At 43.3% G+C, this 25281-nt stretch overlaps 1 protein-coding gene across 1 annotated transcript in view; it reads left to right on the plus strand.

Moving 5' to 3' along the window:
- The window catches only part of LOC139291518 (protocadherin-1-like), a 163779-nt gene that overhangs the window by 76028 nt on the left and 62470 nt on the right, over positions 1 to 25281 (plus strand). Inside the window, exon 4 of the mRNA XM_070913570.1 lies at positions 10418 to 10637. Coding sequence (XP_070769671.1) covers positions 10418 to 10637 — 220 coding nt within the window. The remainder of the gene's footprint in view (positions 1 to 10417; positions 10638 to 25281) is intronic.

The raw sequence follows: 25281 nt of genomic DNA on the forward strand, positions 1-25281 counted from the left end.
TCCTCCTCCTCCTCCTCCTCCCGCCTCAGATAGCCTCCATCTGTGTTGACTCTTGGTTGGACAGAAAGATTGGCAGTATAACTTCAAACCAAATGTTTATATCTTTATGATCTCTAAACCAGCAGCTATGTTTTATGTATTTTTAAATTCTCTCCTTCTGGTTTTGAATGTTTCCTTCTTTTGTCCCATGAGCAGTAAAATACTTTGTTCTCATACAAATTCAAAAGTGGCAGACTGTCTGTGGCTTTCGGGCGTGTTTCACATACAGTATTCAGCTCAGATTTGGCCTGTTATTTTTTATTTACTGTTTTACTGTGTTTTGTGGTTTAATTCAGCTTCTGCAGCCTTTGAGTTCATATTTGGGAACAAGGGGAGGGTAAGATCCAGAGCACATTGTTTCCAGAGCAGATATCTCAACAAATACTGACCAGATCACCATAAAATAAATAATAAGAAATAAATATTAGGCATGCAGCGGATCACAAAACTCACAGTTCGGCAAAAATAATGATATTTCAAATGTGATATCGCTGCTCTGTTTCAGAAACATATTCCTGAAAAGTTGAAATTGACCCACTTTATAAGGCGTCCCCTGAATTCTGCGATAGTTATGATCTTCCACATAAAATTAGGAGGGAAGAGAGATTCACACAGCAGTCATAACATCATACAGAAAAGTGGAAATCATAGTTTATTCTGCATTTCGGTGCTTTCATTTTCTTCTTCTCCACGTTGAAGCTGGACGACAGCCGAGCAAATCAAAACCAAATCTCCTCGCTCATCTCTCCCTCTCCGTCTTTCTTATCACTCCACCATTCTTTCATCCTCCCTCACTCCGTCCTGGAGCCAATTATAACCTGCTGCAGCATTCCTGACTGCAGGAGGAGGAGGACGAGGAGGAGGAGGAGGAAGGGGAGGAGGAAGGGAGGTGTTTTTAGGGATTAACATACCAGAGCTGTCAGCTGGAAACCACTTCATCCCACTTTTTGCTGTTTTTCCTCTGCCTCAGTTGAATCTAAAGTTTCCCCTGCTTGTTATGAAACTTAGGAAAATACACTTTACAGTAAATCACAATACACACACATAAATAAACATAACCTGGAAGTGTACACAGCCTGTCATAAACAAATAGAAATACATGTTAATGTATGAAAACACATAGAAACTGTGCATAGAATATAATACATAGAATATACAGCAAATGCAAACAAACAAACAAAGGAAATGCAGACTTGCAGAAAGATCAAGTCAGCAGCTACTACATGGAAACACTGAAGCACGTAAGATACTCTTAAGGAACTCTTAAATACATAAAAATACACAGAAATATTCTTTGTTTTGTTGCAGCATATATAGCAACACGTAAGACTGAAAGTCTGGAGGAAGTGCCGTGTGGGACTGGCCTTTGTTCTGTGCATAAATTCGTTCTCACGCTGGTTTAGGACCAAATTGGAGAGGAAGACGGATTTGTTTGCGTTTGTTAACGAACAGCAATATTAATATTCTAACCTGGTGTCCTCGTTCTCTCTGACATTTACTTGAGATGTTTACATCAAGGAGGATCACTGAGGAGACTTACAGCACTGCAGGAAACCAGAGATTCACAAAACTAACTTCTCCTTCATTCCTCTCCAACGCCAGAATCCCATTCGGTTCACTGTAACTGCCCATTGTAAGCAGCCTAACGTTGTTTCTCTGCCCATGTCCAACTTGTGCTTTTGGTCAGCTGAAGTTAGAGAAATCTACTGGGTGTCTTGGAAAGTTTTTAGCTCTAAATTCTGTCTTGGCGTTTGTGCAGACTGTCTCTTTGTTGAGCCGCAGTGACGGGATTCGTTGTGGTGGTGACGTAGTTTTGTATGTGGAGGTGCCGATCAAGACGCGCTCAGACTGAATGCATCTAATCACTTTATTTACTCTGCTTTGACGACCATCTTGAGATTTGTTAGACACAAAATAAGGCACAAACTTTGGCTTCAGCTGAACTCGACTGTCAGCTTATAAATAATATAAAGGAAAAGCTTCTGCTTTGTTATCAGAGTGGCAGTTCAAATACATCAGCAAGTCATAAACGCACATACATACAAAAATGCAGCAACCATGCACAATGTGACACCCCCCCTCCCCTTCACTGGGGGTCAGTTGGGGGGTTTTCCTGTCTGCCCGTCACCCGTCAGCGCTGCGTTCACTGTCGTCAGTGAGTTTGAGCGCCACGTGAGAGAGCAGCGAGGCAGCAAATTGAAAAATACAAGCTGAAGAAGAAGATTTATTCAAGTTCGTTTCTCTGATGTATGTATGTATGTGTGTGTGTGTGTGTGTGTGTGTGTGTGTGTGTGTGTGTGTGTGTGTGTGAGTGAGTTCATTGGATTGCTGCGTCAGTGTCTCTGTCACTGTCAGCTTTGAACACAACACACACACTCTGTGTGGCGTGTGTGTGTGTGTGTGTGTGTGTGTGTGTGTGTGGTTCCCTTCCCTTCCCGACAACACTGTAGTTTCCCAGAGGAGATGACTGGTGTGTTTGCAGTGTGTGTGTGTGTGTGTGTGTGTGTGTGATGCTGGAGGTGAGTGTGCTCCAGAGTTATGGCTCCATGTGCTCTGCTAGTATAACACTAGATTTACTGGCTCAGTGATAACACACACACACACACACACACACACACCTGCAGGGCAGAGGAATGCAGGCGTACGACTAAACTCTGGGAAGCAGATGAGAGACTCAGCTGACCTGTTTCATCTGTGTGAGTGTGTGAGTGTGTGTGTGTGTGTGTGTGTGTGTGTGTGTGTGTGTGTGTGTTGATATGAGGCAGAGTGATGCTGAGTGACAGATGCAGTGATACAGCTTGTTTCTGTTAGACAAAGACACAGCAGGAAGGATAGAGTGAGCATCAGCACATGAATGTAGTATTTGTACAGCCAGATATACTGTATATATTTTACTGCAGTAGTAGTAGCCGGTTATCTGAGTGTCGAGAACTATAAAGTATACTGATACTGAAAGCTATCATCAAATGTCTGGCCAGTTCCATAATCTAGTTTACTCTTCTTCTTTGATCAGATAGTTCAAGATTACAATCAAAATTTTGCCAATTTTACTGTTGTACAGCTTTGATGAGTCTGGTGTTATTGTGTATTTTTATTTATGTCAACAATGAAAAGACCAAAACCAACGACATTAGTTAGTTAGTCCATCTCTCAGTACTTCCTGTCTGTGGCTCTCAGCTCCTGGTTCCGACTGTAGACGTAAATCTTTAAAAATATATAGTTTCATGTTTGAAAAGGCTCCTCAAACAGCTGCTCGCTGCAGTTTTTATCAAACAAACAGGACGAAACGGTGCATTTGTTGGGGGACTATTTTCAGTGGCGGATGAGTCCACATTGGGTGCTGTAGTGAGTATTTGGGGCAGCAGGACGGTGAGTTAAAGTAACAATGGAGCTCTATGGCACAGAGGAAGAAGATATATCAGGCTGTGATATGAAGCGGAGATTTGTTTTTGACTTATTCTTCAACATTTAGGAATTATGGCTTCTTTTGTTAAATGAATAAAGGGTTTTGTAGTATGTAGAGTTTTGATACTGGTACTAAAACACAGGTTTTGCATGCGATATTGAATCAGCAAAAAAAGAATATGTCTCATGACGTCTCTAAAATGGAGACACAGAAAATGTGAAAGGGTGCTATATAAACATGCACTGAAACACATGTTCTTTCTGTTTGTCCATTTTAATCTTTGAGGTTTAACTCTGGTCTTGTCTCAACACACACACACACACACACACACACACACAGACAGACAGAGAGTGTGTTTTGCATAGTTTCAGTCTGTCTGGGCTCTGATGGAGAAACTCATTTCCCTGCTGCAGCTTCTTCATTTGGATTCATGTGGAAACTTTACATAGAAACACAGAGCTGCTGTTTGTGTGACGCTTCACTGCTCAGTCTGAGCTTTCAGCATTTTATTAGTCAGATACGGTGGAGGAGGATATGTTTAGATCCTTTATCTGATTTATTTGATCCTTTACCTTCAAACTAAACGGTTAGTGTACTTCATGTAGTGTACTTCTAATGACTGCAGTACATGCTGAGAACAGCTGGACAATTCCTGTATGAAATACCAACAAAGTCATTCACATTATAAGACATGTTTAGTGGACAGTCGTGTTTAATCGCTGCCTACATATAGATATTTATACACACACACACACACACACACACCTGCTCAGCTCTGTTTCTGAGAGTCAATCACTGCCTGCAGCGTCGTACTCACAGCCTCCACTCTGAGAGAGAGAGAGGAAAGGTAGAGAGACAAAGAGGGAGTGCAGTTTTGGCTGCAGGGTGGTGTTTTCAGTTTTTACCACCGGATCACACACACACACACACACACACACACACACACACACACACACACACACTCCCTCTCTCTCTCTGTCCCTCTATCTATTTTTCCACTCCTCATTCATTCTCCACTCGGATTCAACACAGTCGTGTCGAATTATCGCTGGCAGCCGCTCTTCACGTGGGCCGAGTGTGTGTGTGTGTGTGTGTGTGTGTGTGTGTGTGTGTGTGTGTGTGTGTGTGTGTGTGTGTTGGTTTGAGAGTGTGTGCATGCATACTTGATAAGGACAGACTTTTATAAGCATGCACAATGCAGCCTCACACACTCTTATCTCCCACAGAGGGAGGTAATGAGGATCTCTCACACACACACACGCACGCACACACACAGACGCACACACACACACACACACACACACACACACACACACACACACACACACACACACACACACACTCCCAGTTATCTCCCTCTCCGTGTCTCGGCTGACAAACAGCCAGCGAGGCGTTGTGCGTTTCTCCTCTCGCTGGTTTTTAATCATCTCTGAACAATGTGGCCCAGTGAACGCGCCTCCTCCTCTTCCTCCTCTGCCACCTCCTGCAGGAGGACGAGGAGCAGCAGCAGGAGGAGGAGGCCTGGCCCTCTTATCTGTCTGAACCCACAGATAGCCTCCTCCTCCTCTTCCTCCTCTGCCACCTCCTGCAGGAGGACGAGGAGCAGCAGCAGGAGGAGGAGGCCTGGCCCTCTTATCTGTCTGAACCCACAGATAGCCTCCTCCTCTTCTTCCTCCTCTGCCACCTCCTGCAGGAGGATGAGGAGCAGCAGCAGGAGGAGGCCTGGTCTTCTTATCTGTCTGAACCCACAGATAGCCTCCTCCTCTTCTTCCTCCTCTGCCACCTCCTGCAGGAGGATGAGGAGCAGCAGCAGGAGGAGGCCTGGCCCTCTTATCTGTCTGAACCCACAGCTGGCATCCTCCTCCTCTTCCTCTATAGCCTCCTGCAGGAGGACGAGGAGCAGCAGCAGCAGGAAGAGGCCTGGCCTTCTTATCTGGCCTCCTCTTGCTCCTTTTCCTTCCTGCTCCTCATCTCTTCTCCTACTGCTGCTCTTTCATCTTTGTCATCATTCATCATTTGCTCTTCATCCTCTCTCTTTTAGTCCTCCTGCTGCTCCTTTTCTTCATCCTCCTGCTCCTCTTTTTCCTGCCTCTTGTGCTTCTAATGTCTCCCCTTCCTGCTGCTTTTTTTTACAACCGCTATCCTCCTCACCCTCCTACTCCTGCCTCTTCCTGCAGCTCCTGCTCCCTCCTCCTCCTCCTCCTCCTCCTCTGGCTCTTTTGTTTTCCCTCCTCCTTCTGCTGTTGCTCTTGCACAAGCTTCAACCCCAAAGAACTGAGCAAAATGTCACACAAATATCTGCAGCTTTCGTTTTCATTTCATTTTCGTAGGGAATGAAATAAACATTGCTGTTTAGGATGTGTATGCAGTGAGGTTGATGTTGCCTCCACAAATGTTTGTGAAAAAAGCAAAGTAATCATCCGTTTGCTTCTTTTGGGTTAATGACAGATTCACAGATCATATGCTGCTTCCTTCTTGTATAAACTCTGTATTGTGCTCCATTTAAAGCCACTTTAATTCGGCCTTTCTGCTTGATGAATTCTGCAGCATATTCATGGCCTCAGTGTTTCCCTCAGCGATGGTAATGAAGGTCAGTTACTATGGATTCAAGGAAAAATGGTTCATCATGCCTCCTTGTTTTACATAAAAGTGCATATGTGCATTTTGCCTGCAGATGCCTGAATATTCTTCAGTGGAGAAATTGTCAGAAACTTTAGTCAAAGTGCAGCATTAACAGTTTGCTGTTGAGGAAGGAGGCCATGATGAGCTATTTCTCCTTGAATCTTAATAACTGACCTTCATCACCGTTACAGTGTATTCAACAAACACACGTGTCCATTATATATGTTTGGAGGGTTAAATATAATGTATAAAGAATATTCGCAGCTTTAGATGGAGGACAATATGTTGATGAGGAGAAATAATGATAAAACTTCTACAGTGTCATCGTTTAATGTGTTTAATTTGCATAACTTGGTTATAAATGGTACCATTTTTATTCCAGTTAAACCGAGTTTGAGTTTGCTTTTCGACTTAAACTGCAAAAATCAGTGTAAACCTCATAAAATGTTCATCAAAATATCAAAGCCCACTTGAGGTCTTCACTTGGTCAGCAGTAACCTAGAGCTGACCCTGGACCTGGATCTGGCTGCGTTTACAGTAAATATAACGCAGTCCAAGTATTTATTGATTGTGGACCAGTTCTGACCGTCCTCCGGTCCCTCTCAGATTGGGTTTCTTACTTTGAAAATGATTTCATTCATGTTTCTTTTCACTGGTCTGTTTCACATCAAGTGTGAAGAACGGGAACCTTTCAGCTGTTGAGTGACGTCATCCCCAATCAAATGTCATGATGAATCTTCTAAACCGATGATCCGCCTGCAGTCTCATCACCTCCAGCTGCTGCAGTTTGTCTGGTTGTTGAGGCCTGCTGCCTCTCTGAGGCTCAGAGTTGAGATTCCACAGAAAATAGGGCAGCGAGGAACATTGGGGGGTGCGGTCAGGTAGATGGTGGCCATTTTGTCCTCCACATGGCGGCGATTTAGAACAACAGGACGTCCTGCGCGGGTACAAGATGGCGGCGGCGGTGCTGGGCGGAGGCTGAGGTGGAGGTTGTTCTGGATGTTGGTTGGTCTTTATATTCCTCCCCTCTGATCTGCTCCACTTTCCCATGGTGCAACCTGCTGAGATGGCACTTCTATTTCCAGCAAACAAACACACACACACACACACACACACACACACACACAAGCAGTACAAAAAGGGCAGAAAAAGCAGGGATTTTGCAGAGTGTGTGTGAGTGTGTGTGAGTGTGTGTGTTGTGTTCGGGCGTGCTGGAGGTGACAGACAGGCAGGAGAGGGATCGGGATGATTTGATCCGCTTCATTTCTCTCTTCATGTATATATAGATGTGATTTATTTCCTAATGCTCACACAGCAAACAGAGCAGAGGAAGCTGGAAGCAGGAAGCAGTTATTAATAACACAAACTGCCACACTTTTCCTAACACACACATTTAACTGTGAGACCGCTGCAGGGTCTCAGGTAGGGACGAAGCCGAGTATTTGGCAAAAGGAAATGTTTGTTCTTTGTCAGTGCGTTCTGTATTATTTGTGTTGGGAATCCTGTGAGGGGAAAAGAACTGGCTGTACAACACTGGAAACCACTTCTGTCTTCTTTAAAATAAACAAACGCTTGTTTTTCGTTTCAGCTCGGCAATTCACGTTCTTTACATCGCCGCCCAACACTTTCCAAAGCAAACTGTGGGGATTTTTCATTTGCTTTTCCAACCTCCAGTCCTGTTGATATAACAGGTGTTTCAACCAGCTTGTAACTGAACATTTAACAACAGTCAGTAGAATAAAACAACAGATATGTAATCTAGAAAACTATTCAGGCAGATTTATCCCAGTTTTAACCCAGAACCTAAAATCACTGCTTTAAGGAAAAATTGGCTCTGAGTTTCTGACCAATGTTTGCTGGGACTCTTGTCTCATTTCAATCAGCAGAGACGAGTTTGTGATTATATGTCTGACCATCATCACTCTGATGGATGTTGGCGGCACCTGGAGCTGGAGGCAGCGTGCTGGCGGAGCAGCTGATTGGACTGAATTGATACAGGAGATGGTGATTAGTGACTCGTATGAAAAGTGGTAGTTTTAGGGTCTATGATCGGTTGAGGTGAACCAGGAGGATAATCCAGGGAAGCAGACAAACACATGAATGCATGAAGGAGTCAAGTGATGAGTTTCTATTTTATTGTTTGTTTAGTCGTCATTGTGCGATTGAAGGTGTGGACTTCTGTCGCCTTCATGTGCTGGTGAGAAAATCTGTAATATCAGAATCTATTTTGGACAATGACCACTGACGATATCGTGAAAATCACAGACAGCAAACATGTACAACTGACAGTTTAGCATTACATAATACCTCTGTTTTCATCCCAGAACAAAAATACAAATGCTGACCTCTCTGAACTGAGAATACAGACAGGAAGTGCTGCGAGTCCAGTTATTACTGAGCATTTGAATGTGTTTACCTGGAGAGGAGCCGGTCGCCTGGAGCACCGAGGGTCTGGGCCTTTGAAGCCTCAGCAGCACATTGTGTCCACACAGTTTAAAGGACAGCTCCAGTGTGGGTTGAGTTTTGTACATTTTCCATCACTGTGACATGAATTCAGGCTGTTTTCACCTGCATGCTGCACAATTACAGTGAGTCTGTTTAGCCGACTGTATTGAGATGCGCCCTGATAACCAGCTGGTTGCTGGTTTGAATCCCTGCACGAGAAATACTTTTTGTTAAGCGACAGCAAGACGGAGAATCTTTCAGCTGCTGCAAAAAAGCAGCTTTAAAATAAGTCGAGATAAAGGCATTAAAAAAAAAAGGAGCTCAAATCCAGTCTGTTCCTGTGTGACGAGCGCTGATCTGCTGGTTTTACTGGTTCAGGGTCCTGACAGCGGCCAGTTGCCATGGTGACGGAGTATCTGCCGAGCCAGGAATGCTGCTCTTTATCAGCCCGGGCCGGTCAGGTGTGTGTGTGTGTGTGTGTGTGTGTGTGTGTGATTGAAATGTTTGACCGCACATTGTGTGCCTTTGAATTAGGACACCGTTTGTTTGGCAGCACTGTGTATTTGCACATTGTGTGTGTGTGTGTGTGTGTGTGTGTGTGTGAGCGGTGTCTGGCGGCCCTGCAGCGCTATAGGGAGGCTAATTGTATTTTAATTACAAAACCATCAAACCCACAAGTCAGACAGCTACCTTCCACCCTCAGAAACGCACAGTAAATGAAGCAGTAAAGTGTGTGTTCAGCCTGCTGCTTTTATTAAAACAGTGTGCTTCATGACAGAAAACACTCTGTGGGGGAAGAAACAAACACATGTTGGAGAATTCATTCTAATTCAATGTAATATCCTCTAAATTTGGAGTCATATGAGATGAGATATGAAATCAGATGCAGGCTTATATTTAAAAAACAAACCATATTCAGAAAATATAGAACTAAAAGTGAACCAAACAATGTTAGCTTATTTCTTTTAAATTCTGGGCTATTTTATGAGTAGAAAATGAAGGGAGAGAAAACTTTAATGTAACCTAAAGTCTTGAATTTGGTACGTTTATATATCTTACATAAACGTAGACGTTCATGTCCACACAGGGAAGCAAACAGAGTTTGATCTTTGTACTCCAATATTATGCACGTTATTTGAAAATATTAAGATCTTCTGTCGCAGGTTTTCATGCACTTATAATGTTTTATGTTTTCATCTTGATGTTTTTACATTTTGTCTGATGTTTTGTCAGTTTTATTCTCTGGTCCTGAAGAAAATGTACTTCAGTTTAAGTGTATTTTCTATAGTTGAAATGACGAACTTGAACTGAGCTTACTGACCTGTGGGGAAACCTCATGTCTTGTCATTTTCGGCCTTTACTAACTGACAGTCAAAATGTTTTACCACGTCAAACGTTACCGATTAAATTTACTAAGATTTGTGACTGTGAAGCAACATTTGGTGTTGGTCAGAGATGGATGTCAACGTCTTTGTCTGACTGGTTTTTGAATAAAACCAAGATATTAGCTGAGATAATCAGATGATGTAAAATGAAAGCAGCGATCGGATGAAATGAGATGAGATCTGTGATGATGACTTGAAAGTTGACTGATCCGTGTGGTTTGAGGAGTAAAAGTGAAAAATCAAATCAGTGAGTTTGAGAAGAGAGTGCAAAGTAATGAAAGTTTTGGAAAGTGATTGTTCCAGTCGCTAAATGACTTCTTTGAAGTTATTTTTACAGTCTGCCTCCTACTTGATGTCTTTAATCATTTAAACTGCTTCATCTGCATCAGATCAAACTGAAACTGATTTCTAATAAAACCATCTCCTATGTTAAATTTAACTTAAAGTGTCATTATGAGTTTTTAATGTTTGAGAAATTAAACTAATCCCGCCCCTTTCTCTCCCTGTCTGCCAATCACAGCTCCCCCACCGCCGAGTGACCTTCTCCACGGCCAATCAGGCTCAGGACCTGCAGGATGCGTCCCAGCACAGCTACTACGACAGCGGCCTGGAGGAGTCGGAGACGCCCAGCTCCAAGTCGTCGTCGGGACCGCGGATCGGGCCGCTGGCGCTGCCGGAGGACCACTACGAGCGGACCACGCCCGACGGCAGCATCGGCGAGATGGAGCACCCGGAGAACGGTAAGACCAGGTGGAGTTTCCCCCTCCCTCTACTCCTCTTTTCACCTCCCCCCACCTCCTCCATCCATCAGCAGACACACACACACATGCTCACACGCTCAAAAACCAATAAACACTGTTGACTTTCACACACATTAACGCTCTTTTCATAACACGCACACACGTTGCACCGTGTGTCAAAATGCGGTGTGTCAGCAGGAATGTTAACGTCGTATATTTAATCAGACTCCCACAATTCCCTGCGCTATGTATACCTTCGTTAAAGAGGTGTGTGACCTCACAGCAGCACAACACAATCAATATGCAACATAATCAACTCCCACGGCTTAACGAATTAACATCCCAATTATGTAAATCATACTGAGTCCAACCTTCCATCAGCTCCACTTATAGAGCCACAGAGGGCGGCTAGCAGGGAGTATGCTAACACAATAAACTCCCTCCGTCTTCAGTAGTTAGCATTTTGTTAGCCTATTATCATCATGTTAGCTTGTTGACTTTTACACGTCTTTGCCTGTTTATCATTTACAGGACGGCAGCTTTGAAAACATTTATAATGCTAACAGGTTATGGGAATGGTATAGCACACAGTTAGCTGTAGCCTATTAGCACACATGAGAAACTTGGTGAGATGCTAATATGCTGCACACCGCAAATAATCACCGAGTTGTCTAAACACAACACACGCTTACACTTTTGATGTGTTTGAAGCCAGTTTAGCAAGGAACAAGCTAACTGGAGTCAGATGCACACATCTTGTTAGCGTGCATCATCATCTTGTTAGCACACTGATTTTTACCTGTCTGTCTCTGCTATAGAAAAACTGGAATCTTGGAAATATGACTATGTTGTTGTAGTGGTGCTGTTATAGTGCCTTTAACTGACTAGCTTTGGTGTAAATCTACAGTTGACAGATTATCAGTTGGCTTTTACTTTTTCATAACCCAGACCAGCAGTGAAACAAGTATATATGTTAGCTTATTGTTAACTTGGCACTAGCATGTTGACTTATATATTCTCTAATATTTCTATCTGTTCGGAAAGGAAACACCAAAACTGACCAACTTTATGTTGCTAACAGGTGTAAACACACGGGATGCGATGCTATTGTTGTTAGCTGTAGCCTGTTTTGAGAAATTGTGTGAAATGAATCATACTTCCTGCTTTACTTTAGACGTACCATAATATAGTTTGGCATTAAATAAACAAGAACTAAACCTATTGTCACCGTGGTAAATCTGGTGTTGATATTAGCATATTAATTTATCTGTGTGTCTCAGAAAGAGAGAGCGAAGGAGATAAAATAAGGGTTTTATTTTAATCCTGTATTTGTTGACAATCGAGGTGGTTTTAAACTCAAGGTACTGAAGCATGGATATAAAACAAGCCGTTAAAGCAATTATAGTTGTGCAAAGTATAGGCAAATTATTACATTTAACCTCTGCAGCATGTTTAAAAATTGAAATAGTACTTAAAACGCTTATAACAAAAATAATAAATAAAGGTCCTCACATTTTCATATTTGTTGTTAAATGTTTTCTGTAACATTTCTTATTTTTTCAAGCCATATACTTGTGTGGTTTTGTTGTATAACTGACTGATAGTAGGCATGATTCTAACTATTCTAACAGGTATTTCGCACACTGCCTTACATCTATAATATAGAAGTGAGATCATGGTAAACAGTGACTGTTGGCTGTTACTGTTTTATTTTTAAAGCTCGGTTTCCCTCTGGTATAAATAATGTACTTAATTTACCTGCTTTCTGGAGCCAAATGATTCATTAGACACACATCTAAACACGCCACCGTCCTTTTCATGAACGTTCAGTGTTCATTGTTCTGCTTCGGCTGTTAACGCCTCGTTACCACTTATGCCAATTAAGCCAACTGAAGTGAAATAGTTGAAACTGGCAAAAAATAGAAAGTGGAGAGAGAGAGGGAGGAGAGAGGGAGAGAGAGGTTCAGTGTAAATGTCATCCCTGTCTTCGCTTGTGAGGGCGAGAAGACCAACTCTCTCTCTCTCTCTCTCAACCCACAGGTCGTACGTATGCCATCTGTAAACACAATTATTCACAGCTGCTCGCACGCCTACAGGCTACTGCCACCCTGTGTGTGTGTGTGAGTGTGTGTGTGTGTGTGTGTGTGAGATAGCGATAGAGAGCAGGAGAGTGTGTGGCTGTATCTCCTCGCACACAGTGGAATGAGGTCAGGTTTATGTTGTGTGTGTGTCTGTTGCAGTGTGAGGGGATGGTGGTGGTGTACAATCTTCCACTTTGATGGTCAAACATGTTTTAGCTGCAGGTATTTTCCCAAGGAAGTGTGTGTGTGTGTGTGTGTGTGTGTGTGTGTGTGTGTGTGTGTGTGTGTTGTACCAGCAGAGAGGTCAACAGATTACAGCTAGTCTTTTGAGGATTAACACAACACTACAGATACACTTTACTCTCTCACTTTCTCTCTGTCTGATTCAAAACTTAAACCTTTATTGCTACGATAAGCCAAGCGCTCTTACCCAGTTCATACTAAAAATATAATTCCAATTTTTTCCCCTACAGACGACATTTTTCTTCTTATTTTGTCTTCTTGTTTCCAGCTGTGAGTTGGTCATCCCTCTCTGTTGTGTCCAACCAAACCCCATTCAAAATCCAATTGATTTTAGTCTGCGTTTTAAGACTTTTGGCAGCACTTTTGTTTTCTCTTTTTTAGGAGCGAACACACACACAGAGTTAGTATATCACATGCAGCTGGACATAATTAAAGTTCAACATTAAATGGTTAGTCAAGCAATAATTAACCAAACAGCAAAACACGTTTTTCCTAATTAGCTTTTTGAAGCAGTGGCTCAGCTCGGTTTGGTTCAGCTCTGCAGGTTAGCTGAGTTTGTTCTGTCTATTTAGCAGGCTGTTTAGTTGTTTCCTTGTCTTTTCCCCTGCTGCAGACTGTATCGATCATTCAGTTGTGTGACTGATTGTTGAACGGTCAGATCTCAAGTGCTTCAGACAGATTGATGAAGAGCTGCAGGAACAAACTGACTGGCCTCAAACTCATTCTCTATCTGTTCCTTCAGACTGATTGCACCATTTCATCACATTTTATTTACCCTCAGCACTCAGATGTGTGTCCAGAATTTGATTCTACTTTCTGCATGTACAAATGTATTTCATCCATCTGAAAAGCAATATCCTGTGTCCTCACAAATTACATTAGCTGCCTCCAAACATACATCTTATATTATTTTATTCCTTATTTTAAAGCTGAAAAGCGCAGTCATCACAATTAGATTGTCTCATACAGCAGTTATACCAAAACTATCCAATCAACTGGTCTCCATGTTTGTGATTGTATAACTGCTTCAGTTATATGATGGATCCCCGATGGCCACATCATGTGACAATATGCACTGACTTTGAGGTGGTTTAGTTGCTATTTGTGGAGATGGATGCATTTGCACTTAAATAACACTTGGCCAGACTGTGTCTGCTGAAGTGGTCCCTGCTTTTCATGTTGTTCGTAATGCATTTTAGTAGATTTTCCACCTGCTTTTATAGGTGGATTATCCACATATATATATAGTAATATAATCTGGACATAATCCAGATGTAATCTGTATGCTCATGACATGTGACCGAGACTTGGGTTCACTGAACTGTTGTTCTGTTTACATCACTGCTGCAACATTTTATTGTGTAGGAGCTTTAAGAAATCTACATGCAGGAGGTCACATTTTGAATTATTAGTTGTTAGAAATGCTTTGCACCAGTGCCTCAGAACGGTGGATGAACTTGGTACCTGCACAAGATTTTTGTTCTTCCTTGTCGCCCTTATAAAATGTGCCTGCGACGACTTATGGTTTGCCATCATGTCAAAGTGTTTCTGAGACGAGGACCAGCAGAAATGTTGTTCTGCCACAGTAAACGCAGGTTGATGACATTTTGCTCAACTTCAAAATGGTTTCTAGTAAAGATGCAACACCTTCTAGTGGATGAGGACGTTACGTAGAACTGAAGGAGCCATTTGGAAAAACTTTAAGATGTCTTCAACTTCAGAATAAAAGATCAGCAGCTTGTTTAAGTTTGACCTGGACCTGTTCAGTGACCAGCTGTTTAAAGAAATAACTGAACTGGAGCTGAGAGCCACAGACAGGGTGGGGAAGTCAGATGCACTAACGCATTGTCGTTTTTTGGCATTTTCATTCAATTTGGTAACAATAAGAAAAATATAGAACAACACAAGCTTTAACCTTTTAAAAAGGGACTACGTGCTGGACACAGTTGGCAGGTGTCTGAGCCAGTCACGCTCAGCTCTGGTGTTTGCTGTTTGCCCGTCCTGCCTCTGCCCCGCTGTGCCCAAACTGCCCACAGACAAAACAAACATGCTTTCTGTGGTTTGTTCTGCAGAGTTGAGAGCAGAGACGAAGCTCGGTGTGGTGAGATCTCTATCATTTCAGTTCTGCTCCTCCTCCTCCTCCTCTTCCCTCTTTCATCCTGCTCTCTGTCCTGTAAATGGTCAGATAATGGACGTTAATTCCATCAGCCCGTCTTCACCCTGCTAATGCACCCACTTCCTGTCTGTGATGGACGGATGGAAAGAGGAGGAAAACCAAACTGAGAGTGAAGAACAGAGGGAGGGGTGGAGTTTGTGGGATCTGATTGCATGTGTGTGTTTGTGGTGAGAAATGGAGTGGTGGAAAGTTAGAGAGAGAGAGGAAGGAAAGGAAGAAGAGAAGAGAGAGGTAGGAAATGGGAGAGAGACATAGAGATGATGTAGAGAGAGAGAGAAGGATCTGCTGCCTGACACTGATGGTTGCTGGATAACAAGCTGATTTATGAAGTGTGTGTGTGTGTGTGTGGTGCTCTCATCTCCCTAGATAAAACCACATGCAAACATACTGTATCTGGGTGCACACACACACACACACAACCTTAACATCTTTATCTGCTGATTGCATCAGTCTGAGAGCTGTAGTAATCGCTGCACAACACACACACACACACACACACACACACAACCGAGAGAGAGAGGCAGAGCGTCAGTGAGGTTTTCTATCTCAACTCTTAATCAGCCACCAGTTTGATTTCCAGATAAAAACACAGAAAATGTTCAGTGTGCAGGATGACGTCTGTTAACACACGTGTTCTGTGTTAGATAAGCCAGATCTCATGTGGAGAAATCATTTAAATGAAGGTGTGTGACATCTCTCAGAAATATGTTGACCATGTGGGCTGGAAGATGCCAGATGCAGAAATATGCATATGCGCTTTTTGTCAGATTTATGAAGCTGTGCATAAATCTAAATCATTGTGAAATGTGTGAATTACGTGCACATGCCTAATTTCCACTCCCATAGTCTGCCAAAGATGCACACAAGGCGTTTTCAATCCCATAGTTAATTTGGTCTGCTTCGAATCAGTGGATGAGTGGGAGTAAACTCGCTGTGTTTACCTGGTCGAAGAAGGCAACATACTTTGTTGGTAGTCCAGCTCAAACTTCTCTTCAGTCTCCGGCTAGCTGCTAGCAACTGTTGACCCGACTCATCAGCGTCCCAGCATGCAAAGTGCACCTGTCTGCAGGTGTCGCTACGTCTAACTCTGAAAGATAGGAAAGGAAACATAAAAGAGAAAAAATGAGGGTGTAGAGTGGAGAGAAGACTTTTCCTTTGATGTGAAATTGATGAGATGGTTTAACTTTCCTTTTAAGGTGGAGAGAGAAAAAGAGAGAAAGAAAGAAAGAAAGGAAGAAAGGAAAAGAGGAGGAGAGTCGAGGTCATGTGTTCTCCTCAGTGAAGCGCATCGCCTCCATCTGTCTCCTCCTCCCTCTTCCTGCTCTCCTACAAGAGGCCTCCGCTTCCTGACTCCTCTCTCTCCTCCTTGGGGATCCTCACTCCCTTCTTTTCTCACCCCCCCCCCCCCCCCCTTCCTTCTCCTCCATCATCCCCCCCTTCTCCTCCTCCTCTCTCCAGTGGGTGATGATGGGGGCCAGCAGTTCTCCACAGTCTGTCAGAAACTCCCAGGACAGAACTATATTCTCTGGAAAATCTCGCACACATTATTTTTTGTTTTTCTCGAACCTTCACGTCCAAAGATTCAGAGATTTCCAGCATACTAGTGAAGCACTGAGCCTACCAAAGTTACACTAACAGATACTGGATTAACTATAGCCACATTAAAAGATGAAAGTATGATAAGAAGTACTATAATGACACTAAAAGATGCTAATATATGAATTAGATTACACTGAGAAAGTTCCATAGGCCACTGAGCAGGTTCCTTGACGGGTTGTGGATGTTTTCTTGAGGAAGTACCAGGGTGTTTTAAAGAGGTCCTATGGGTTGAGGGGTCAGTGAGAGTTCAAGGAGTGAAGTTTTAGAAGTGGCTCTACTCAGCCTACTCCCTTCTGGACGTCCAAGTAGTCATTAGGGAGGTTCTAGGATTCAGTAAGGATGAGGTTTCAGGGTTCACTGATTGGGTTCCACAGGTTATTGAGGTTCAATGTGAAATAGAGGTTCTAGGGTTTACGGTGGAGTCCTTGAGGAGGTACCAGGGTTCAGTGAGCAGGATCTAGGAGTCACTGAGGATGATCCAGAAGTTATTTGGGAGGTTTCATGGTGCCATGGGTTCTTGAGGATGTTTTAGGGTTCACAGAGTAGGTCAGAGGGATCATCAAAAAAAGTTGTGAGAGTTGTTAAGGATGTCCAGGGTTCAGAGAAGGTACCGGGATTTAATGAGCATGGTCAAAGAGTCACTCAGAGGTCACTGAGGGGGTCCAGGGGTCATGAAGGAGGCTCTTGGACTCATCGAGGAGGTTCCAGTGTTTCTTGGAGGGGTACCACTGTTAAATAGGCAGGGTCAAAGGGACACTGAGATGTTGCTAAGTGAGTTTTATAGAGTCATAGAGGAGGTCTCAGTGAAGTTAATCTAGAGATCACTAAGAAGCGTCCAGAGGTCACTGAAGAGGTTGGAGTCTCTCAGGAGATTACAGGTGTTCTTAAGGAGGTTACAAGTGTCATTCAGATGTTCCGCATGTCCTTGAGGAGGATCCAGGGCTCATTGAAGAGGTTCTTAGGCTCAATGAAAAGGTTCCAGGGTTTAATAAGCAGAGTCCAAGAGGTCACTGAGGGAGGTTTAAAGTTCCAGATGGGTTTCTAGTATACAGGTGATGATCCCAGCGGATCACTGAGAAAGTTTTGTGGAGGTTCAATGGGTCACTGGCGTGATTCCAGCATAACTGGGGTTACATGAGCCTCTGAGGAGGTTCCTGGGTTTTTAAGGAACTTACAGGAGTCATTCAGGTTTTCCACAGGTTATTTAGAAGCATCTAGAGGTCATAGAGGAGGTTACTAAGGGGTTTCCAAGGGGTTTTGAGGGGTAACATGAGTCATTTAGACATTTCATAAGTAACTGAAGAGGATTCAGAGATCATTTAATAGGGTCTTGGGGTCAATGAGTAGGTTCCAGGGATCTTAGATGAAGCCACAAGTTCTTTAAGATGAAGGGTTCCTTGAGGAGGTTTCATGGATTCTTCTTGGTGTTTGTAGATATCACTGATCAGGTTTCATGTTGCCACAAACAGATCCTGAGGATTCAGTGGTCATTGAGGAGGTTCTTGGGGTGAGTGTGGGGCTTTGATGGTGCCACAAAGAGTTACAGGAGTAATCCAGATGTTCCAGGGGTCAGTGACGGGGCTCTATGTGACTGACCCCTGCATGTTTACAGTATCAACGTACAACAGGTAGTTCATTTCCTGTTTTGGCTACTGCTTACTTTGCAAAAACCTCATTTACTGACTAATCACAGAGGGATGCATGTGTTGGACACACACACACACACACCCTCTCTACATGCACACACTCATTAGAGCCTGTAGTGTTACACCACTTCATGCTGAGGAAAGAGGCTAAGTGTTCAAAGCCTGAGCAGCACACACACACACACACACACACACACACACACGCTCTCTCACAGCGTTACATAATGATGTAAGCAGCGGTCCATAGTTTTGGAAGTGGGACACTCGCTGAGAGACGGTCTGACGAAACCATAGTCCTGAGGACGTGTGTGTGTATGCATGTAGCTTCTTGAGAGTGTGTGTTTGTAGGTTCTTAAGTGTGTGTGTTTGTGTGTGTGTGTGTGTATATCTGCTCCTCATTAGCCAGTAGATAAAAGGAGTGTGTGGAGCGATAGAAGAGGTGATTCCTCCCTGTGGAACCACACCTCCCTCTCTGTTTATTATTTGTATCGCTGAGTGTGTGGTGTGTGTGTGTGTGTGTGTGTGTGTGTGTGTGTGATGTCAAGAAGCTTTATAGTAACAGGCGGCGTTCTTTGGATGCCCTCTCTCGTCCCCGGGGAGCGAGAGAGAGAGAGAGAGAGAGGGAGGTGGATTTATTTTTCCAGGTCTGTTGTTTATTTGAGCTTATCTGTGGTGGCCGCTGTACACTACAGAAGGAGGTGTGTGTGTGTGTGTGTGTGTGTGTGTGTGTGTTTGTATTTGGCAGTAGCTGTAAATCGGAGCTTGGCCAGCATTCGACTGATGTACGACAGCAAGGATGCTTAGAGTTGCAGCACACACACACTGGTGTGTCCATGATTGGATTATTTTGCTGGTGTTGTAGTGAGATATAGATATTTTTTTGTGAAACTCAGAACTGCCAGAGTTCCTTGTGGAGGCTCCAGGGGTCATCGAGTTCTGGGGTTCTTTAAGTGGTTCTAGGTGTAGTTAATGAGGTTTCAGGGGTTATTAAGAACATTACAGGGGTTCTAGGAGTCACTTAGACGTCCCAGGGATTTGTTCAAACACTCCGGGTGTCTCTCTGGAAGTGTTAGTTGTCCTTAAGAATGTACTATGTGTAATTTATGAAGTTACAATAAGCACTTAAGGGTTTCAGGCATCACTGGGAGTGTTGCAGAGTGGGACTGGGTCCTTGAAAAGGTTCAGGGTGTAGTTCAGGGTTCACTGTAGAGGTTCCAAGGGACACTGAAAGGGTTTTGGGGGTCATTAAGAATGTGACAGGTTTCAGGGCCTTTCACAAAAATGTCAGGGTTCATTCCTTCAGTCCTTAAGATTATTCCAGGTGTACTTTAAAAAGCTCTGGGAATCACCGAAAGGTTTTAGGGGTCATTGAGAATGTTACAGTGGTCTTTACATGGGTCCAGGTGTAGAGCAATGTTCCAATGTGTTCTGAGAAGTACGAGGGGTCAGGTGTAATTTGACGGGTTCTGGGAGTCACCTCAAGGTTTCATCTTCAGGGGATACTGATGTTTCTGAGGTTTGCTGAAGTTTCCAGGATTCAGGGGTCATTGAGATAAGCAACAGGGGTTCTCCTAAGTGACTCCTAGGAAGGATGTATTCAAGGGGCATCAGATGAGGTTTCAGAGGTTGCTGAAGTGCTGAAGACTTAGGGGTCATTAAAGAGTGTCATGAGTCATTAACATACAGAGATTGTGAGAACACTTCGGGGTTCCCAGGTTTTTTACAGACATCCCAGAGGTCTTTCAAGAAGTTATTGGTATCGTCAAGAATGTTCCAGGTTATTTACGGTATTTCAGGAGTCAGTGGAAAGTTGCCAGGGGTCTTTCAGGGGACACCAGACACTGGGCATTACAGGGGTCATTCAGAAGATCTCAGAGGTCACAGAGAAGGTTCGGGGGTCAACGAGGAGTTTCCAAACGTCCTTCAAGGTTCCTCTGGGAAGTTCTGAGCAGCCAAGAGTCATTGGTGCCATTGTGAACCTTTTAGGATTTATTGAAAGCACCATGAACTACCTAATTGTTCATTTTGCAAAATAAATTAGATCACTTTACATCTTGCATTGTATTTGTGAGTAAACAGTGGGGCTATTGAGGCTAAAGGACCACTACTTTATATTTCCTATACTGGTTTAGCTGTTTTTGTCAGGTTTAGATATTCTTATTTATGTGCGACCTAATAACTCTGTCCTTATCTCCCAGATAACATTGAATACTGAGCCTTGAATGAATAATAGGTTTCTGTCTTCTGAAGGTGAACTGTTTTTTCTTTTTCTTCTTCAAGTGTCTCTACCTCAGTTATCGGTTTATTTGCTGACATGAAAACTTTAACAAATGGTAGCTTTAGAAGCCACATGTATAACTATAATCATGACTATTCAGCATGGTGAACTGCTCTGCATTCTCTTCAGATGTTGACTTTCTTGGCTCTTAAACTGCATCTTGAATAAACTGTCAAATCGTCCTTTCTGTCAGCCCGAGTTTTCTTTATTGGCGTGAAATATAAAAGCTGTTGAAATATAAAAAACCTTTCCTGCAGAGCAAAAAAACACAGTTTTCAGTCATGATGGAGAACGGATCCATCATCATCCATTAGTGACGTTCTTTACATTCTAATCGGCGTCATTAATTAGATCTGTAATTGTTCTTCATGTGATGTTTTGTACGTGCCGTGATTTCTTGTCCAGATGTTTCCAGCAGCTCCAGTGGAGTTTGGAAGCAGTCTGATAGCATCTTATATAAAACAAAACATGAACAATAATTTGACCCCAGACTGAAGAAGGTTGCAGGTTCGATTCCTGACATACATGCTTCATCTGGAGTTTGTGGTGCTGCTGCATTGCCCTTTTCCAGCTTCATTTTAAATCTTAATTGTTTTACACATTTGCATCTTTATCACATGATGTCCATTTAATAATTTTATCAGTATTTCCACTGCACAAGCATACATTTGAAGTTTCTTCAAGTTCATTTGTTTGTTTTGGGGAGAGTCAGCTTTCACAACATCTTAACTTTATCAGAAAATCAGCTGTGGCCTCACGGTTGTCAAAGGTGGGCACGTGTGAGATTATCTCCGAGATCAAAGTCAACGCTCGACCGTCCGCCCTGAGCAGGATGCGACTGCCTGCTTCAGCGCCGAGCGAGCTAAAAGCAGCTCGTCTAAAGCCGCCACCCGCCGGGTCCTGGCTCCGGTTAGCCGCCTCCGTTAGCGCCGGCAGCTGTTCCCGGTGGGCTCTGCCTGCATCCAGGCGGCGTCTCCAGGACAGATGGCCGGCCAGCGGGGGGGGGCAGCGCGGGGCCGTGACCCCCGGGAACCTGTCCAATGAGAGCGTGGAAGCAGCAGGGGAGTTAGCCACAGGTCTGGTTGCTAGGTTAGTGTTGCATCATGGGAACTAATGAACAGTGGCTGGCTGGTGTGTGTGTGTGATGAGGTGATGTCAGAGTGTTAATGGGGAAGAGTTTACATCAGGTAAACAGGTCCACACACACACACACACACACACACACACACACACACATACAGCAGGCTCCCTAGTGTGTCTAACTTTGTTTTTCTGATGTCCTGCTGAGGCCCTCAGTGGGGATGGATTGCCATGGAAACAGGTAGACAGTTAGGGGTGTAGGGGGTTAGTCATCAGTGGCAAGTTACCTGACGCGCACAGATACACACACACACACACACACACACACACACACTCATGCGAAGACAATAATAAACTTCCTACATCACTCTTCAAAAGAAAGCCACAAAGTTTATTATAATGCCAGATATACCGCTGGGTCGAAAAGACAAACGTCATTAAAAAAGTGAGCAGTAAAATATACAGAAGCTAAAATTCAGAGGAATATAAAAGAAAATATGAACATAGTGCACGAAGGCCGAAGACATTCTTACTTTAATACAAAGACCTTCGTGTACTGGTTGAGATAATTCTTGGCTCTCTTTCACAAAACTCAGATCCTTTACTCGAGTAAAAGCAGCTGCACCACAATGTAGAAGTACGCCATTATAAGTAATATTCCTGCAGCACATATTACTTACGTAAAAGTACATATTGAGAAAATGAGAAAATAGTTCCTGTTCAAGGTCACAGTCATGATCCTCGAACATGTCAGAATTACTGATAGAGGGATTATTTAATGGTTTACACCATAGACTGTATATAAAGATAGATGACATGACAGCTCCCAAAAGAGAAGCCAAAACGTCTCAATCGCCCCCCTGGTGGCTGGTTGCAGTATATGTCATAAGCCCCGCCCCCTCCAAGTTAGTGGGATGGGACATGGGCCAAACTAAAAAATCAAAGTACATGTCAAATACATTTTTTCCAAACACGGTTTCTGTCATTTCAGGTAGTTCTTATCACGCTGATGTTTGTTCAAGTGTTCATTCTTCTGATACGTTTGGTTTTAATGAGTTATTTGATGCTATGAAAGACGTCATGATTGACAGCTGTGATTGACTGTGTGGTGTGCTTGTGATTGGGTCGGACGGGTGTATGGGCGGGACCTAGATACTGCGGCTCCACTCGATAGATAGATCGATAGATAGATAGATATTGTATCATGGTGATGGTAAACCTTTTACTACACCTGAGCCTTGTGTGTAAACATGTACTGTAATCTACTTTAATCTGTCGTGTCAAACACGGCACACATTTCCAGGAAGAACTAAAAAGTACTGAAGTAGTACTCCGTTACTCCACCACTGCCTCTCCCTCAGCTCGTGCCGTCTTTCAGTCGATTAATCTTTTAACTGAAAACTCCTCCGTCAGAATTAGGCTGGGCGGAGGTGGGTTCTCGGGTTGATAGATTAACAGAGGCTTAAGGTGTGTGCCGGTCACATGCTGCTGCTTCGCGTTACAGCCCCTTGATCGCCTATTAAGCCCCGCAGATTAATGCTCTCAGTAATTAATGAGCAGCTTAGCGGCAAATCACAGAGTGGACCCGCTCTCTTAAACCGATATTGTTTCTCATTAACGATGAAACCCGGAACGTAGTCGAGCATTTCCTGACCTGTCGCTCAATATGCTGCTGATTGATGAATGCGACCAGTCGCTCTGAATTAGCCGAATTAGCACAAACTGTTGCAGAGAGGCCGGAGTTAGTAGTTTAATCCCCTGGCACCTGGACATTTCACTCACTCAGCGGCTTGTAAAATATATTACAGGGAGAATGTTGAAAATATGAACTCCAAAGTAACTAAATTTACTCCGACTAAAAAAGGCCTCCTCCATTAAAATCTTAACAAACATGTTCCTGTAAAAAGTTCTATGAGCTGCAGAGTTAAGTGTCCTGCTTCAGGAAGGTGGTCTTCACTTGGTGATGTGTAGTCCTGGATCAGGACTGTAGTGCAACCAGACTGTATACTCGTAATATTTGGAGCATCAGAGATAGTGAGATTAGATTCCACACAGTTGACGGAGCTAAAAAGCTTCTTTTGTTGATCTAAGAAATATAGAAATATGTTGATTCAAGCGCTGTTATGTCTTTAAGTCGACTTACAACAACCTGTACAGCTGCTTCCATCTCACCCGTGCCTGGAAAAGATTCTAGCTCGCTCTTAATCCCGCCTCCAGAGCTCTGATTGGCTTTTCCAACGAGGAAAATGTGGGCAGTGGAACCAGGCTACAAACTAAAGTTGAGACAATATGAAGCAATGAACAGTGTGTATGTCTACAACTATAAACACTGCAATCAAGGCTTTTCACAGCAGCACTCATACTTTTACTCATCGATTGAGTATTTTGATCGACCTCTGCTGGTTTCTGTGTCCCAGTAGTACAGAGACTCCTGAAGCTAAAACTTAAACCTTCACATTTCTTCTCTTTCAGTCAGACAGCCGACAGCAGGAGAGGAATCCTCCCTTTTGGCAGATTTACATAAGAGTTATTTTCTTCCAGATAAACATCAACTAAACTTATTCTCACCGCTGTGAAACTGCCACTGCCGTACGGCCGTAATTGTGCAGTCCTACTGTAAATTATAGTCATATGCTGCTTTTCTTCACTGGAGATCTTCAAAACAATAACAGCTGCAGAGAAACAGCAGCAGGCGTCTTAGACGCACCAAACTGCACTGCAAAAACCTCTCATTTTATTAAGTCATGTAGATTCAGATTCCACCTGATTTCTTATTTACATTGTGCATCACGTTGTTCCAGCTCTTCATTGAAACCGTATGATAAGTTAAATTATCACACCAAAGACTTCATGAACTGGAAATATTCTATGTGCCTTGTCCATCACTTTGCACACATTTCTCAGACACATTTGTTATCGTTGGAAACACTGGGATCTCCACGAGAGCTTAAAATAAAGTTGTGTGGGTTTGAACAATTCTTGGCCGCATGAGCTTGTGTTGAAGGAGACTTCAGGGAGTCCAGAAGGGTGAGGAGGTTAATAAAACTATGCGTTTATGTGATCGTAAAGAGCAAGGAAGCGTTTGTTGGAGTGTAAAGAGCTTCATGGCCACGGATGCTTCTTTGCTGTTGTGAAATAATGTGTGAGTTTTAAACTGCAGAGGTTAGGCTTCAGCAGTTTAACTGATGACGTTGGAATACAAAACTTAGATGTGTCTGTCGTTTGCAGAAATCTGGACATCCGAATCATCTGTTATAATCGTAGAACATACAACCATCTCACTTCATTGGCTGTTTGCTACACCCTGCTCCTGAACAGCAATTGTCCGATCATAGCTTTGCGAGCGTAACTAGGCATGGCAGGCGGGGCAAGCTTTGGATTCCTCCACGTACTGAAACGGTGTGCATGAGGCTCTGGGTGAGGGGCTGAACGAACGGACAAATGTTTCTCTAAGCAACCCTTTATTGTTCCTTTAAAAGAAAGTCCACATCAGAGCAATACATAAATATGTGAAAGATCTAAAACTAAACAACCCCCCCAA

This window comes from Enoplosus armatus, chromosome 10 (assembly GCF_043641665.1).
Source record: "Enoplosus armatus isolate fEnoArm2 chromosome 10, fEnoArm2.hap1, whole genome shotgun sequence".
In the NCBI taxonomy this organism is placed as follows: Eukaryota; Metazoa; Chordata; class Actinopteri; order Centrarchiformes; family Enoplosidae; genus Enoplosus; species Enoplosus armatus.